Raw genomic sequence first — 18,376 nt, 5'->3', positions numbered from 1 at the left:
ATTCAGGATTATCCGTAAGCATGGTAGCATCCATACTGATGAAGACGTGTTTAGAAACATATTCTTATTTACAATAAAAGTGACTCTAAAATGACTTACATTGTTGGTTAAGGGCTTGTAAGTAAGCATGTCACAGTGCATGTGACTAACCACCTGGAATTCGGTCTTATGTAGCAACATTTGAAATTCTGTTTTTTATATTGGATGAAAGTAGAGACTCAGTGCTACAAAATGGTATATCATACACTGCATTTGAGGAAACAATGGGAAAGTAATTCTGCTTTGAAAGTTGATCAACTTGTAAACTCACTTTTGAGAACCGTCTTTAAATGTTTTGGTACTACTATTGGAGAGCCCTTTGTTTACACCCATTCAGCATTGTTCACACCCTCTTAAGCCTTAGCCCCACCCATCTCTTTAAGGGTTGATCTGACTGTTCTGTGCTAACTTGCCAGCTACTTCCAGACATCTAAGAGAGAACAGCTCACTGAACATTACTCATCCTAGCAGAGCTGGTTAGGCTGTTATGTTATCCAGAGCGTTGGTGACTGCAACTGTGCTGTCAGATTGTCCATTTGTAAATTCAGAGCGTTTCGCGTTCAGAGCGCACTGGACGCTCTGCCCAATAAGTAGGGTTGTTCCAAAAGCTCTTACCTCACGACAGTCAAGCACCCAAGCAAACTGGCTAACATTGGCCAGCTACTTCCAGACACATGAGAGAACACCCCACTTTACTCCCCCTAGCAGAGCTGTTTAGGCAGTTTTCATGTTATCCAGAGCGTTGGTGACTGTAACTGCAGCTGGCAACAATTGAATTAGGCTTTGTGGCCGACGTTTACTGACACCGGCCATATTCAACAGGTGTTGAGTGTTCAAAAATTATTCTGCGCTCTGGCACACTAAGATAAGTATTTTGTTAAGAAATGTAGCTAGCTAGGTAAACAATGAATCCCAATACATGATGTAATGTTAGTTAGCGAGCCAGCTTTAACTTGAAATGAAAATACTTTGTCAAAATAGAGGAGTCTTTTGTAAGACATGTAGCTAGCTAAACAATGGACCATAATTACTACTCATGACGTTACTACCCTGCATGAATCTGCAGGTAGCTAACCAATCAGGTTCTATGGTTATAACTAGTCAAGCAAATGTGTCTGAGATACGAAAAATAGATCATACACAATAGATCATACACATAACGTTAGCTAGCTAACGTTAGCCAGCTAACATTAGTCAGCTAACAGTACACTTGAAATGAAACCACATTCTGTCAAAATTAGAAACATGTAATAACTGAAAGTAGCTAGCTAGACTATCTTACCAGTATACATCATGGTTGGACGCATCTCCTGTCTGATGCCATGCATGGTTGCCCTTAGTTTGGCGATGTAATCCAGACTGGTGTTTTCTCCATCTCCTTAGCTATCATACCTGAATTCCACTGATTTTTCAAAACTCGGTCCTCCAGAAATTGGAGAGCATACACAAAAGCTAGCTAACAGTACACTTTAACTTGACATTAGGTTTATGCAGATTTACTACGCGCTACATTTTTTTTAAAAGCCGCATTCAACACGATTACCTAGACATACTGACCAGCTCCAATAGACCAATCCAAACTCATCTCTCGGCATGTCCAGCCAACTCATTATCTCAGCCAATCATGGCTAGCGGGAAGGTTGCTCACTTTTTCTGTGGCTTAACCAACAAGGCTCGTAAATTTAACAATTGTATTTACAGATGGCATACAAGTTTGATATTAAGGCACATGACAGTTCACATGTCCGAGAAGGCATTTCTGCCCCCCAAAAAAACAAATTTAGAGTAAAAATAAAAAATTGGGTTCAAACGGCTCTCCTGTGAAGTTGTGACATACGCCTAGTTTCCTGAATCGGGTTACAAATGCATCCAACAATGTTGTAGAGTCACAAGCTTGATGCAGTCATTGCGTGCTAGAAATATGGGACCAAATACTAAACTTTTGACTACTTTATTTATAACAATCTTTAGGGGTGTCATGTCACCCCACTCCTCTGCACACTCCACTGGCTTCTAGTCGAAGCTCGTATCAAGACCCTGGTGCTTGCCTATGGAGCAGCAAGGGGAACTACACCTTCTTACCGTCAGGCTTTGCTCAAAGCCTACATCTCAACCCGAGCACTCCGTTCTGCCACCTCTGCTCTTTTGGCCCTACCACCCCTACGGGAGGTCTATGGACTGAGCCTGCGTCTCCAGTAGCTTTGCTCATTGGTTTATCAGTTGGTCAGTTTGACCATTTGGGTTCAGTGCAGCGCTGCGGTTGTGCATGACGGTTGAACAGCGTGTTGTGTTCCAGTAATGAATATCTCTCTTGTGGTTATGTCTCCTGTTGCTTTGCTCTCTGATGACTACTTCACAGGTCCCTGACGACAAAGCACTGAGTAAGTCACAAGGATTTCACTTTCACACAACCATTTGAAGCTCATCCATGGCTCCCACAGTCATATAACATTGTAATTTAAGGCTTAGCTATGACATCCAATGCATTGTCATCAAAATCTCTCTCTGTCATCCAGCCTCTATTTTGACAATCGGCTTAGTTTGATTACATAAAAACATATACACAAAACAGTGTGCTTTATTTCTACCCAACACTCATATTTCTAACAGATCATCTTGACATCAGCCTCTGTACACTGATCAGCATTTACACTGTGGTTAACATTACATTATGACCAGCACACTGAGTCAGTGTGATGTCACTAAATAAATGGTGACTCGTCGGTGGGTATTGTACTGCAGATCATGTATGCTGCGTTTGCATTGTTACAGCATGCTCCTCAATACTATTGGTATTTGTTTCCCCTTACTCAGCATAGATAGGCCAGTTTTAGAGATACATAGTCTGTAGAATAATGTACTGCAGGGGACATAATAGACAGTCCTGACTCCTGTGTAGTCCAGAAGACTTAACTCTGATGATCCAAAGTTTTAATCTTAAAATGAATAGAAATAAAAAATAATATAAAATCACAAAACTACAATAATGTGTGTTTGTTACAGAGGTGTCAGAATCACCTTTTTGTTGGACTTTTTCTGTTGAAAATATCCCTATTCTACCCCCTTGGCTGTGTTAAGATCCTTCAGGAGTGCTGGATGTTGTGCTAGTATGGTTTCAACCGTTAACTTAAAACATGTATTTTTAGTTCACCTTTATTTCTTCCGGTATAATCTTTTACAAGAGACCTGGTCCAAAATGGCCAGTGTTGGAAAGAAAAACACACATTAACATGGTGTGTAAAACTCTATGACCTTGACATGGCATTGCATGAACCTTGATGTGATTTGATAGGATGACCTGCTGTGATCAAATTTTAGGATGAAAGAGGAAGGTCTCACAGATATACTTTCACGCTGCCCTTCACAAAACCTAACTTGAGAGGGTATAGTTTTTAGAAAGTACAATATTCACACCTCCATTTCCAAAACGTTCCTAGCACTGCCCTCTCCTGGTGATCCTGTGTGTCTTCATGTTGTGACCTTGTATTACATTAACTCAATAGACATCAGTGGGAGTGGGTATCTGTATCTACATGTTTCTGTGATGCTGACATTCCCTTTGTTATACTTTCAGAGCATGTAACCTCTAATTCCAGCGATAGTGAAAGTAATTACCGTATGTCCTGGTGTCCCTCTCCTTCCCTCCCTCCCTCAATCCCTACCTCCGTCGACGGGCTGCCTGTATTCTTTCATCTGTTTTGCATGTCTCCATCTTCTGTTTTATGATCTATTCTGTTTGTTTGGTCTGAGCAGCATACTCTGAGGCTCACACACGTTAGAGTCCTCAAGCTACTTCAGGGATGCATGTTGAAATAGCAGTCGTATTAGGACAGTGGTTCTCAATAAGACTCATGAGACCATAGGCTTACTGGTAAAATGCCCATGCAGGGTTCTTCAGAGGTACTCTGGACAGTGCTACTGTAAATGTATTTGGTGGTACAGTAACCAAAAAAGGTTGAGAACCACTGTATTAGGGCAGTTACTGGATTGATATGAAAACAATGTAGAGCTTTACCAGTGTATTTGTGTAAGAGGAACAGAGTCTGCTGTTGTGACTATACAGCTCGTGTTCTGCTTTCTCTACTGCAATGAAATACTTTTTAAGAAAAGCAAATCAGCTCTTTTAATGTTCTGTACAGATGGAGCGAAGGGGGACATGATGTTATCTCCATTTTGATACGCACACTTATAACAGGGACAGGGAGAATACTGACCCACACACACACACAGCATGGCAACAGCTGGTCTGACTCCTAACCATAATCACAGTATCTACTGCATCGCCACTATCTGTCTAAACATGGCCGCCTGTTCTGTCCGTCCTATCAGGTGGCCAGGAGGAGTACGTCCTGTCCTACGAGCCAGTCACACAGCAGGAAGGTAAGACACAGCTTACATTATCATCTCTGTCACACATCATCTGACAGCAGCAGTATCACAGGATAGCTCAGCTCTCACTGCCCCATTAGAGTTAGTTATCTCACTTGGTTACGGTATCTTAGTTGGTTTGTTATCATAGTTACAGTAACTATCTTAGAATTAGTTTCAGTGGCTTGCGAAAGTATTCACCCCCTTGGCATTTGTCCTATTTTGTTGCCTTACAACCTGGAATTAAAATAGATTTTTGGGGGGGTTGTATCATTTGATTTACACAACATGCCTACCACATTGAAGATGCAAAATATATTTTTTGTGAAACGAACAAGAAATAATACAAAAAAACAGAACTTGAGCATGCATAACTATTCATCTCCCCCCAATGCCAATATTTTGTAGAGCCACTTTTTGCAGCAATTAAAGCTGCAAGTCTCTTGGGGTATGTCTCTGAACTTGGCAGATCTAGCCACTGGGATTTTTGCCCATTCTTCAAGGCAAAAATGCTCCAGCTCCTTCAAGTTGGATGGGTTCCGCTGGTGTACAGCAATCGTTAAGTCACAACACAGATTTGACTAGGCCATTCCAAGACATTTAAATGTTTCCCCTTAAACCACTCAAGTGTTGCTTTAGCAGTATGCTTAGGGTCATTGTCCTGCTGGAAGGTGAACCTCCAGAGATTTGAGACTGAGACGGAGGACTGAAACAGGTTTCCCTCAAGAATTTCCCTGTATTTAGCGCCATCCATCATTCCTTCAATTCTGACCAGTTTTCCAGTCCCTGTTGATGGAAAAACATGGGGATGGTGTTTTCGGGTTTGTGCCAGACATAGCATTTTCCTTGATGGCCAAAAAGCAACATTTTTGTCATCTGACCAGAGTACCTTCCATATGTTTGGGGACTCTACTACATGTCGTTTGGCGAACACCAAACTTGTTTGCTTATTTTTTTCTTTAAGCAATGGCTTTTTTCTGACCACTCTTCCGTAAAGCCCAGCTGTGGAGTGTAAGGCTTAAAGTGGTCCTATGGACAGATACTCCAATCTCCGCTGTGGAGCTTTGCAGCTCCTTCAGGGTTATCTTTGGTTGCTTTTTTGCCTCTGACTAATGCCCTCCTTGCCTGGTCTGTGAGTTTTGGTGGGTGGCCCTCTCTTGGCAGGTTTGTTGTGGTGCCATATTATTTAAAACATTTTAATAATGGATTTAATGGTGCTCCGTGGGATGTTCAAAGTTTCGGATATTGTTTTTATAACCCAACCCTGATCTGTACTTCTCCACAACTTTGTCCCTGACCTGTTATGCGAGCTCCTTGGTCTTCACAGTGTCGCTTGCTTGGTGGTGTTGCAGACTCTGGGGCCTTTCAGAATGTGTGTGTGTGTACAGTTGAAGTCTGAAGTTTACATAGACTTAGGTTGGAGTCATTAAAACTTGTTTTTCAACCACTCCACAAATGTCTTGTTAACAAACTATAGTTTTGGCAAGTCGGTTAGGACATTTACTTTGTGCATGACACAAGTAATTTTTCCAACAATTGTTTACAGACAGATTATTTCACTTAGTTCACTGTGTCACAATTCCAGTGGGTCAGAAGTTTACATACACTAAGTTGACTGTGCCTTTAAACAGCTTGGAAAATTCCAGAAAATGATGTCTTGCCTTTAGAAGCTTCTGATCGGCTAATTGATACCATTTGAGTCAATTGGAGGTGTACCTGTGGATATATTTCAAGGCCTACCTTCAAACTCAGTGCCTCTTTGCTTGACATCATGGGAAAATCAAAATAAATCAGCCAAGACCTCAGAAAATATATTGTATACCTCCACAAGTCTGGTTCATCCTTAGGAGCAATTTCCAAACACATGAAGGTACCACGTTCATCTGTACAAACAATAGTACACAAGTATAAACACCATGGGACCACGCAGCCGTCATACCACTCAGGAAGGAGACGCGTTCTGTCTCCTAGAGATGAACATACTTTGGTGCGAAAAGTACAAATCAATCCCAGAACAACAACAAAGGACCTTGTCAAGATGCTGGAGGAAACAGGTACAAAAGTATGTATATCCACAATAAAACGAGTCGTATATCGACATAACCTGAAAGGCAGCTCAGCAAGGAAGAAGCCACTGCTCCAAAACTGCCATAAAAAAGCCAGACTACGGTTTGCAACTGCACATGGGGACGGACAAAGATTGTACTTTTTGGAGAAATGTCCTCTGGTCTGATGAAACAAAAATAGAACTGTTTGGCCATAATGACCATTGTTATGTTTGGAGGAAAAAGGAGAAGGCTTGCAAGCCAAAACACCATCCCAACCGTGAAGCACGGGGGTGCCAGCATCATGTTGTGGGGGTGCTTTGCTGCAGGAGGGACTGGTGCACTTCACAAAATAGATGGCATCATGAGGCAGGAAAATGATGTGGATATATTGAAGTAACATCTCAAGACATCAGTCAGCAAGTTAAAGCTTGGTCGCAAATGGGTCTTCCAAATCAACAATGACTCCAAGCATACTTCCAAAGTTGGGGCAATATGGCTTAAGGACAACAAAGTCAAGGTATTGGAGTGGCCATCACAAAGCCCTGACCTCAATCCTATAGTGGGCAGATTTGAAAAAGCGTGTGTGAGCAAGGAAGCCTACAAACCTGACTCAGTTACACCAGCTCTGTCAGGAGGAATAGGCCAAAATTCACCCAACTTATTGTGGGAAGCTTGTGGAAGGCTACCCGAAACGTTTGACAAAAGTTGAACAATTTAAAGGCAATGCTACCAAATACTAATTGAGTGTATGTAAACTTCTGAACCACTGGGGATGTGATGAAATAAATCATATCTGAAATACATTTTTCTCTACTATTATTCTGACATTTCACATTCTTAAATAAAGTGGTGATCCTAACTGACCTAAGACAGGGAATTTTTACTAGGATTAAATGTCAGGAATTGTGAAACTGAGTTTAAATATATTTGACTAAGGTGTATGTAAACTTCCGACTTCAACTATGTACTGAGATCATGTGACAATTAGAATGCACACAGATGTGGACTTTATTTTACTAATTATGTGACTTATGAAGGTAACTGGTTTCACCAGATCTTATTCATAGCAAAAGGGGTGAATGCATATGCACCTACCTCTTTTCATAAAAAAATGTTGCACTTTTGAAACAAGTAATTTTTTTCACTACACCAATTTGGACTATTTTGTATATGTCCATTACATGAAATCCAAATAAAAATCAATTTCAATTACAGATTGTAATGCAAGGGGGGTGAATACTTTTGCTTATACAAGGGCAGTATTGATACAGTAGATCCGTCTTGTCTGTCCAGTGAACTACACACGACCCGTCATCATCCTGGGGCCAATGAAGGACCGTATCAACGATGACCTCATCTCAGAGTTCCCTGACAAATTTGGGTCCTGTGTCCCACGTGAGAACCAACATTTTTGTTACATACACAATTTTATGTTTTTATTTACATTTTAGTCATTTATCAGACACTCGTATCCAGAGCAGGTTACAGGAGCAATTAAGGTTAAATACCTTTCTCAAGGGCATATCGACAGATTTTTCACATAGTCAGCTCAGAGTTATGAACCAGCAACCTTTTTATTACTGACCCAATGTTCTTAACCACTAGGCTATCTGTCACCCTATGTTGACCCTTGTCTTGTACCTAAAGGTGTGATAACGAGTTTGCAAAGAGTTGTCGATTAATTAAATGTATCAAACAAATATAACTACATTTCCATGAAACGATCTGTTTGGTTTTCCAGACACGACCAGACTAAAACGGGATTACGAGGTGGATGCCAGAGACTACCATTTTGTGGTGTCCAGGGAGCAGATGGAGAAAGACATCCAGGATCACAAGTTCATCGAGGCAGGCCAGTACAACAACCACCTGTATGGAACCAGCATCCAGTCTGTACGGGAGGTCGCTGAGAAGGTGAGTAGAGGAGGATGTGTCAGCATATGGCTGTTGTGATGTGATGAGTTGTCTTCTCTATTGCTCTTTATGTCCAGGGGAAGCATTGCATCCTGGATGTTTCAGGCAACGCCATCAAACGACTACAGTCAACCATGCTCTACCCCATCGCTATTTTCGTCAAGCCCAAGTCTGTGGAGAATATCCTGTAAGTTGTTTTGATTCAACATGTCATTTTCATATTAAGAGGCCAAAGCAATGGCAATTAAGAGTTCAGACTCAGTGTGTTTTTATTCAGTCACCTAACGTCTTAGTCATTCTTTCTCGTGCTCTCTCTCCTCCCTATAGAGAGATAAATAAGAGGCTAACAGAGGAGCAGGGGAGGAAGACGTTTGACAGAGCCATAAAACTGGAGCAGGAGTTCACTGAGCACTTCACTGGTGAGTCCAGCCCCCCACACCAGTCCATTCTCAACCTGCTTCATACACTACATCTATTTCTGCACTTAGCATGATGACAAGTGTCTGTAGCAGATCCCTGAATTAAATAATGGGCAAAATACGGGAAAGCCTGTCCTTGCTATAATATATACTGAGTATACAAAACATTAAGATCACCTCTTTCCATGACAGACTGATTCGATGAAGCTGTGATCCCTTATTGATGTCACTTGTTAAATCCACTTCAATCAGTGTAAATGAAGGAGGCAGGTTAAAGAAGGATTTTTAAGCATTGACACATGGATTGTGTATTTGTGCCATTCAGATGGTGAATGGACACGACAAAAGATTTAAGTGCCTTTGAACGGGATATGGTAGTAGGTGCCAGGGGCACCAGTTTGTGTCAAGAACTGCAACACTGCTGGGTTTTTTTACACTCCGCCATTTCCTGTGTGTATCAAAGGTCTGTCACCCAAAGGACATCCAGCCAACTTGACACAACTGTGGGAAGCATTGGAGTTAACATCGGACAGCATTCCTGTGGAACGCTTTCAACACTCTGTAGAGTCCATGCCCTGTAAATTGAATTTGTTCTTAGGGGATAATGGGGTGGTGCAACTCAATATTAGGAAGTTGTTCCTAATGTTTTGTGTACTCAGTGTATGCATTTAGTATCTTTGAGATGTAGTAAGTAGCCTTGCTCGAGCCTTGGCTTGTGCGAGACGGAATGGCTCATAGGATCAGGAGCCTATATCCTGTTTCTGTAGCATGAGGCAGCTTAATCTACAAGTACACTTCCTAGACAGGACGCTAGTCTATCACTGCAATGTAGTGATGTGTTTAATGTATATCCCCTCTGTGTCGCTGCAGCTATAGTCCAGGGGGACTCTCTGGAGGAGATCTACAACGCGGTGAAAATTATCATCGAGGAGCAGTCAGGACCCTTTATCTGGGTGCCTGCCAAGGAGAAGTTGTGAAAGGAGGACAGAAGAGATTACCCTTATTTTCTTTAAGTGGTCTTCATGTCTTCTCTGATTTTACGTCTTTTTATTTTTACCAACCTGGCCTGCTGTGATCGCTGGCCCTCTTGCCCGGAGCTTAGCACCCCCTCCTACACATACATGCATACATGCATGCATACATATATACACACACGTCTCCAACTTTCTCTCACACACACCACCCTGCTCCCCTCTGTCACACTGGCTAGAGAGCTGATCACGCGTTGGAGTTCAAGATCTATCTTTCTCCCTCACACACACAAAATGATTTAATGCTGTCTCTTTCTCTCACACACAAACATACACTCTCTGGGGTTATCTTGGGCTGTCTCTGACTGGTGTCTGGACCTTGTCTCTGGATGTTTTTCTTGCTTATGGGGAGATTTTTTTGGTACAATTCCTTAATGTTTAAGGAACATGATTTAGATGCAATATTAATTATATATTTGTTCCTTTTTTTTCATGTTTAGGTTCGTCAAAGGAAATGACATGAGGCAAAACTTAGCACGTTATAGCTTTAAAGAGCATGTTTCGGACAATTTTGATTATTTTCTTGTCACGTTTTTCTTCTTTATTTCTCATTTAGACTTGTATCTGAACTGCATTATTCATAGCCATTATTTTCACATGTTGCATATCCATGCACACCAACTGCGTCTCTGCTCATCTGAAGCAGCCATACATACCTGTTTTAGTCTTTTCGAACTGCACAGAGGTAACTAGCTGAGTCGTTTTCTATCATTAGCCGCCTTCGTTCACTACGATCCATGATGGTTTTAATCTATTCATATCACTAAGCTTTTGGGGGGGTCTACTTCCTGACCAGAAATAGAGTGAATGAATGAATGAATGGCTGTTTTTAAACTGACTCCAGGTGTCCATGTACTAATTTTAGAAGCAAAACACTGATGCAAAATAATGAATTGTACGCTGAGATTTTAACTGATATTTAACCTTCAGTCTACTGCCTATTTTGTTATAATAAAATGTCTATATTGAGCTTTACTTAAACTCTTACAGATATGGGGATTTATTTTCTTTTTTGTCGAAGGTACAGTTTATGAATATTAATATATACAGTACCAGTCAAAAGTTTGGACACCTACTCAATCCATGATTTTTCTTTATTTTTACTATTTTATACATTGTAGAATAATAGTGAAGGCATCAAAACAATGAAATAACACATGGAATCATGCTGTAACCTAAAGTGTTAAACAAATCAAAATATATTTGAGATTCTATAGTGGCCACCCTTTGCCGTGATGACAACTTTGCACACTCTTGACATTCTCTCAACCAGCTTCATGAGGTAGTTACCTGGAATGCATTTCAATTAACAGGTGTGCCTTGTTAAATTAATTTGTTGAGTTTCTTTCCTCAATGCGTTTGAGTCAATCAGTTGTGTTGTGACAAGGTAGGGGTGGTATACAGAAGATAGCCTTATTTGGTAAAAGACTGAGTCCATATTATGGCAAGAACAGCTCAAATAAGCAAAGAGAAACGACAGTCCATTACTTTAAGGCATGAAGGTCAGTTAATCTGGAACTTTTCTTCAAGCGCAGTCACAAAAGCCATCACGTGCTATGCTGAAATTGGCTCTCATGAGGACCGCCACAGGAATGGAAGACCCAGAGTTACCTCTGCTGCAATGATACATTCATTAGAGTCACCAGCCTCAGATTACAGCCCAAAGATTACAGTCCAAATAAATGCTTCAGAGTAACCAACACATCTCAACATCAACTGTTCAGATGAGATTGTGTGAATCAGGCCTTCATGTTCAAATTGCTGCAAAGAAACCACTACTAAAGGAAACCAATAATAAGAAGAGACTTGCTTGGGCCAAGAAACATAAGCAATGGACATTAGACCGGTGGAAATCTATCCTTTGATCTGATGAGTCCAAATATGAGATTTTTGGTTCCAACCGCTGTGTCTGTGAGACGCAGAGTAGGTGAACAGATGATCTCTGCATGTGTGGTTCCCACCGTGAAGCATGGGGGAGGTGTGGGGGTGATTTGCTGGTGACACTGTCAATGATTTATTTAGAATTCAAGGCACACCTAACCAGCATGGCTACCACAGAATTCTGCAGCAATATGCCATCCCATCTGGATTGAGCTTAGTGGGACTATAATTTGTTTTTCAAAAGGACAACGGCCCAACACACCCCCAGGCTGTGTAAGGGCTATTTGACCAAGAAGTAGAGTGATGGAGTGCTGCGTCAGATGACCTGGCCTCCACAATCCCCCAACCTCAACCCAATTGAGATGGTTTGGGATGAGTTGGACCGCAGAGTGAAGGAAAAGCAGCCAAAAAATGTTCAGCATATGTGGGAACTCGTTCAAGACTGTTGGAAAAGCTTTCCAGGTGAAGCTGGTTGAGAGAATGCCAAGCATGTGCAAGGCTGTCATCAAGGCAAAGAGTGGCTACTTTGAAGAATCTCAAATATAAAATAGGAATATGGGTTAAGTTTGGCGACCGGACACATCTAAACCCTGACTCTGAACTCCAGTGACTGGCTGAGGTGTAAACTGTGTGTTGGTGAAGCAGTGTAAACTAACCAATGTTGTGGCAGCTGGTTCTTTCCTCCTGTCCATTCCACTTCCCTGTGAGTTCTCTTTTTCATGTGATATGCATGGTTTTTAAAAGCAATAGTCTTTATTAAATGAAAAGAAAGACAAAAAAAGGAGCCTGTTCACCAAGGATTGTGACAAGGTCATATCTTCAAGCTCTGCACGGGGATCATCCAGACAAACACAGCAGAATTGTGTACACACACAGCAGTAGACAGTCCTGTTGTGTGTTTGTATCTGAATGGAAAAGAGCTGACCACGCTCTCCAAAGCGCAATGCCTTTACATGTCCTCCGGAGGGCGCCGTGCTGGAATCTTCCCTCCCGCTCCTGCTTCCACAAAGATGATTGTTTTCTATACAACTTGTTCTTCATCAACAGCTCACCACAGCTTTCTATCTCACTTTTGGATTCAAGTCTGTAAATAATCCCCTTCCTGATTCATTCCATTTGTTATAAAGAGAACTGCCAATAAACCCTTTCTCCTACATTGCAGTGTTGTGTGACTACATTGCGGTGTGATGTCTCTCTCTGCCTCTACTGATACACTTAAGCTAATGGTGTCCTGTTTTTTAATTGAGTTAACTCTACTCAGACAGAAACACTCTTCTCAGTGTAATTCAGAGTTCCAGGATCCACAAAATCATTAGCATAAACCAAAAGTGACAAAAGCGATAACACTTTTTTCCATGTCTACTTTGGGGCCTTTGTGGAGATAAAAATACTTGCTATAGTATGTGCTTACTATATTCTTGGAATTCATTCATCACAGGCATTTTATCCACTGTTTTATAATCTCCTCCTAGGGAAAATGTATAACGTTTAATCTATCTTTGTTTTGTGAGTATGTGACATGAACATGCCTGGTGTGTCTCTGTTGTTTTAAGAAATGGCTCAGTCTGCTGGTGTGATTGGCTACAAAATCTAATCAATGAGAACTTGGCACACAGACTCTCTCAGGATGCTAATGGGTTCATGTCCTAACTGTAGGGTAAGCAACATTTATTTCCTGTTATGAACAACTGGTTTGATGGGGCAATAAAGGAGAGGTATCTGTAAGAGGTCTAAGCTTGTGCAAGGCTACTTACTTCTCTGTAAGTGGTGATGCACTTATCTGTAAGTGGAAATAAGTCAGGTAGTTGATATGTAGTACCACCGGACAGGAGGCATCTGATTATTTCATGATGTAGTCTACTGTTGTGCTGATGTAGACTCTACATGTTTGAGTATAACATGTTCAGTCCCGACATTCAGACCAAGAGGATTGTTGAACAAGGCAAATAAAAAAAAATAAAGTGTCATCTTTTTGTTCAGCTCACTTTTTGTTCAGCTCACTGTGCAGAACATCTGGGGTTTCTCCTTGGAACCTGAAGAGACCGCCGATCCCACTTTTGGAACACCAGCTCTGAACTGATCTCTATGGTCCCCAAAATACAGTGCCTTGCAAAAGTATTCAGAACCCTTGGATTTCTTCACATTTTATTGTGTTACAAGGTGGGATTCAAATGTATTTAATTGTCAGTTTTTGTCAACAATTTACACAATACTCAATGTGGAAAATTATTTTTTATATATATTTTTTAGATTAATACAAATAAAATATAGTCATTGCAAAATGATTCAGCTCCATGAGTCCATATATGTTACAAACACCTTTGGCAGTAATTATAGCTGTGAGTCTTCTTGGGTACGTCTCTAAGGATTGTGCAATATTTTCATATTATTCTTTTCAAAACTCTTCAAGCTCTGTCAAGATGTTGGGAATCATGGCTAGACAGCTACTGTATTTTCAAGTCTTGCCATAGTATTTCAAAGCTGTAACTTGTCTTCTTGGTAAGCAACTCCAGTGTAGAATTGGCCTTGTGTTGTACAGTTGAAGTCTGAAGTTTACATACACTTAGGTTGGAGTCATTAAAACTGGTTTTTCAACCACTCCACAAATTTCTTGTTAACAGACTATAGTTTTGGCAAGTCGGTTAGGACATCTACTTTGTGCATGACACAAGTAATTTTCCAACAATTGTTTACAGACAGATTATTTCACTTAGTTCACTGTATCACAGTTCCAGTGTGTCAGAAGTTTACATACACTAAGTTGACTGTGCCTTTAAACAGCTTGGAAAATTCCAGAAAATTATGTCATGGCTTTAGAAGCTTCTGATAGGCTAATTGACACAATTTGAGTCGATTGGAGGTGTACCTGTGGATATATTTCAAGGCCTACCTTCAAACTCAGTGCCTCTTTGCTTGACATCACAGGAACATCTAAATAAATCAGCCAAGATCTCAGAAAATGAATTGTAGACCTCCACAAGTCTGGTTCATCTTTGGGAGCAATTTCGAAACAACTGAAGGTACCACGTTCATCTGTACAAACAATAGTACGCAAGTATAAACACCATGGGACCACGCAGCTATCATACCGCTCAGGAAGGAGACGCGTTCTGTCTCCTAGAGATGAACGTACTTTAGTGTGAAAAGTGCAAATCAATCCCAGAACAACAGCAAAGGACCTTGTGAAGATGCTGGAGGAAACAGGTACAAAAGTATCTATATCCACGATAAAACGAGTCATATATCGACATAGCCTGAAAGGCAGCTCAGCAAGGAAGAAGCCACTGCTCCAAAATCGCCATAAAAAAAGCCAGACTACGGTTTGCAACTGCACATGCGGACAAAGATCGTACTTTTTGGAGAAATGTCCTCTGGTGTGATGAAACAAAAATGGAACTGTTTGGCCATAATGACCATTGTTATGTTTTGAGGAAAAAGGGGAAGCTTACAAGCCGAAGAACACCATTCCAACCGTGAAGCACGGGGGTGCCAGCATCATGTTGTGGGGGTGCTTTGCTGCAGGAGAGACTGGTGCACTTCACAAAATAGATAGCATCATGAGGGAGGGAAATTATGTGGATATATTGAAGCAACATCTCAAGACATCAGTCAGGAAGTTAAAGCTTGGTCACAAATGGGTCTTCCAAATGGACAATGACCCCAAGCGTACTTCCAAAGTTATGGCAAAATGGCTTAAGGACAACAAAGTCAAGGTGGCCATCACAAAGCCCTGACCTCAATCCTATAGAAAATTTGTGGGTGGAACTGAAAAAGCGTGTGCGAGCAAGGAGGCCTACAAACCTGACTCAGTTACACCAGCTCTGTCAGGAGGAATGGGACAAAATTCACCCAACTTTTGACCCAAGTTAAACAATTTTAAAGGTAATACTACCAAATACTAATTGAGTGTATGTAAGCTTCTGACGCTGGGAATGTGATGAAAGAAATAAAAGCTGAAATAAATAATTCTCTCTACTATTATTCTGACATTTCACATTCTTAAAATAAAGTGGTGATCCTAACTGACCTAAGACAGGGATTTTTACTAGGATTAAATGTCAGGAATTGTGAAAAACTGAGTTTAAATGTATTCGGCTAAGGTGTATGTAAACGTCCGACTTCAACTGTAGGTTATTGTCCCTTTGAAAGATGAATTCCTCTCCCAGTGTCCGGTGTAAAGCAGACTGAAGCAGGTTTTGCTCTAGGATTTATCTGTGCTTAGCTCTATGCCATTTATTTTTGTCCTAAAAAAACTCCCCAGTATTTTTTGATGCCAAGCATATCCATAACATGATGCAGCCACCTCCATGAAAAAACAAATGAGGCAGTTACACAGTGTGTGTTGTGTTGGATTTCCCCCAACATGGGGCTTTGCATTTAGGCCAAAAGGTGTATTCCTTTGCCATGTTTTTTTTGCAGTTTTACTTTAGTGCCTTGCTGCATAAGATGCATGTTTTTTGTTAATTTGTGTTATCTTTTCACTTTGCCATTTAGGTCATTATTGTGCAATGGACATTAGACCGGTGGAAATTATTGTGGAGTCACTACAATATTATTGATCCATCCTCAGTTCTTTCCCATCACAGCCATTGCACTGTGTAACTGTTTTAAAATCCCCCAACAGTTTAATTCCTGCCCTGAAGCTCATTCAGAAGGACGACTGTACCTTTCAGGTGTCTGGGTGGTTTAATACATAATGTTGTCTTCACTATTATTGTACAATGTAGAAAATAGTAAAAAATAAATGAGTAGGTGTATCGTAACTTTTGACTAGTACTGTCTCTAGGTTACTCAGGTGAGTCGGGGGCAATTGACCTGCAGTCTAAAGACTTCCAACTCCTATGCCCGTGGGCTCCAGGGTGGAGGTGACCCAGTATGGCCACTGTACACACTCTAGGGCATGCTGGACAAAGCACATGTAAGACTGACTGGGCCATTGTTTGGTTGACTGATTGTACACATGTAGCATAACATATAGATTCAAATAAATACCCCAAAGCAGCTTTCCCCGTTTCTATGTGAATAAAATAATAAACTAAATCAGTGCATGTCTTGTATATTAAGTTACTGACAACATTCTCTTAATTACTTACCGTGATCCAGTGATGCAGTCGTGGGGGTTTTACACACAGACTTCATAATTTCCGATGTTACTGCTAAACAATGTAAAAGTTGGGATTAAACCACATGAAAAATTTAAATAAAGCAAAATAGAAAACTCACCTTTTTTTAAACTTTCACCTTCGCTGTCGGAGCATGTGCCAGTGTATGCGCTTTCCCCAATGATTGCCCCGATGCGCTGGTCAATTAGGGAGAGCTCCGGCTTACTAGGCCCCCCTCCCGTTGCCTTAATGCTGAGGTTATGTATGATTATTCTTTTTTTTCCCTTGCAGTTTAAGGTCAGACCATTTCTTTTTCACATCAGCCACAGTTATGTCTTGCTGCCCCACCTCGTTCACTGAAGTGGCGACCCACTCCCAAGCTACCTGTTTGGCTTTGTTTGTCAACCCATTATTTAGTCCACCGAATAATACGTGTTGCCTGTCTTCAATCTCCTCTACCATCGCCGTGATCTCGTCTTCCAAAAAGTTATCTTTTCTCATTTGGTCCATGGCTATTCCTGACTAAACTTTAATTTGTGCTAGCATTCTAAAAGGGGAAATCGCTGATTGTAAGGCACGTTCAGGTGCCGTCAATTTTAAGTTAATTTGAGATTTATATATCACAGGTGCTTAAGTTATAAATGGGCTTCTTCTAACCTGCGTAAGCAAGGTTTTTTATGCTCAGTATCTATTATGAGTCGAACGTAAGCACACCGTCGGAAATGATCTTACGACTAAGGTCAAGTATAAATCTAAGATTTATTTTTATAAATGAGGCCCCTGGGCTCTGACTTAATCTTCAAAGACTCCATTGTCAATATGATCAGAGTGGCCGAGAGGAAAACCTATGACCAGTGGCTGGGACAGAGCTACATGGACTCACACACCAACATTGTGTCAAGAGGTGAGTGTAGCTGGTGCATGGAAGTCAGGTGCAGGAGAGCAGAGATGAGTGGACAAAGCACTTTACTAAGGCAATAATTTGCACAGAACGCAACTGCGTCACAAAACAAATGCCCAACGAACCAGTGAGGCAGCACAAAGTACAAAAACACAAGTACAAAGTACAGGCTGCCACAAAGCAGGGGTAATAAAATAAACCCGGCGCAAACCAGCTGGAAGCATGCCAACCTCAACAATAAACAATTACACACACAGACATGGGGGGAACAGAGGGTTAAATACACAACATGTAATGAGGGAATGAATACCAGGTGTGTGGGAAAACAAGACAAAACAAATGGAAAATGAAAGGTGGATCGGTGATGGCTAGAAGACCGGTGACGTCGACCGCCGAATGCCGCCCGAACAAGGAGAGGGACTGACTTCGGCAGAAGTCGTGACACATGGAGCGCAACTCCTCTACTAAAGGTACAGTGTACACACTTACACACACACACACTTTGATCTCACTCATTTTACTGACAGTAATGTTTTGAAAATAGTAGCTTTCATATGTGTTGGTGTACTGAACACAGGCAGTTGGTGGCACCCTACCTTGCCCTGCATCATGCACTCCTGCCATCCATCACGCACACCTGCCTTCCCTCGTCATGCGCATCAGCGTTATTGGA

At 41.2% G+C, this 18,376-nt stretch overlaps 1 protein-coding gene across 2 annotated transcripts in view; it reads left to right on the top strand.

The window, feature by feature from the left end:
- Nucleotides 1-12,852, top strand: part of LOC106583961 (discs large homolog 1-like protein) — a 231,982-nt gene extending 219,130 nt beyond the window's left edge. For both annotated transcript variants that reach the window (XM_014168679.3, XM_014168685.3), the window contains 7 exons: nt 2,399-2,420; nt 4,369-4,419; nt 7,749-7,850; nt 8,197-8,369; nt 8,447-8,556; nt 8,697-8,788; nt 9,659-12,852. In XM_014168679.3, the coding sequence (XP_014024154.3) occupies nt 2,399-2,420; nt 4,369-4,419; nt 7,749-7,850; nt 8,197-8,369; nt 8,447-8,556; nt 8,697-8,788; nt 9,659-9,765 (657 nt within the window). In that variant the 3' untranslated portion in view covers nt 9,766-12,852. The remainder of the gene's footprint in view (nt 1-2,398; nt 2,421-4,368; nt 4,420-7,748; nt 7,851-8,196; nt 8,370-8,446; nt 8,557-8,696; nt 8,789-9,658) is intronic.
- Nucleotides 12,853-18,376: the final 5,524 nt, after the last annotated feature.

The sequence above is a fragment of the Salmo salar genome, chromosome 23, assembly GCF_965601325.2.
Source record: "Salmo salar chromosome 23, fSalSal1, whole genome shotgun sequence".
Lineage (NCBI taxonomy): Eukaryota > Metazoa > Chordata > Actinopteri > Salmoniformes > Salmonidae > Salmo > Salmo salar.
Note: the sequence above shows the minus strand (reverse complement) of the source record. Positions and strands in the feature narration are given on the sequence as shown.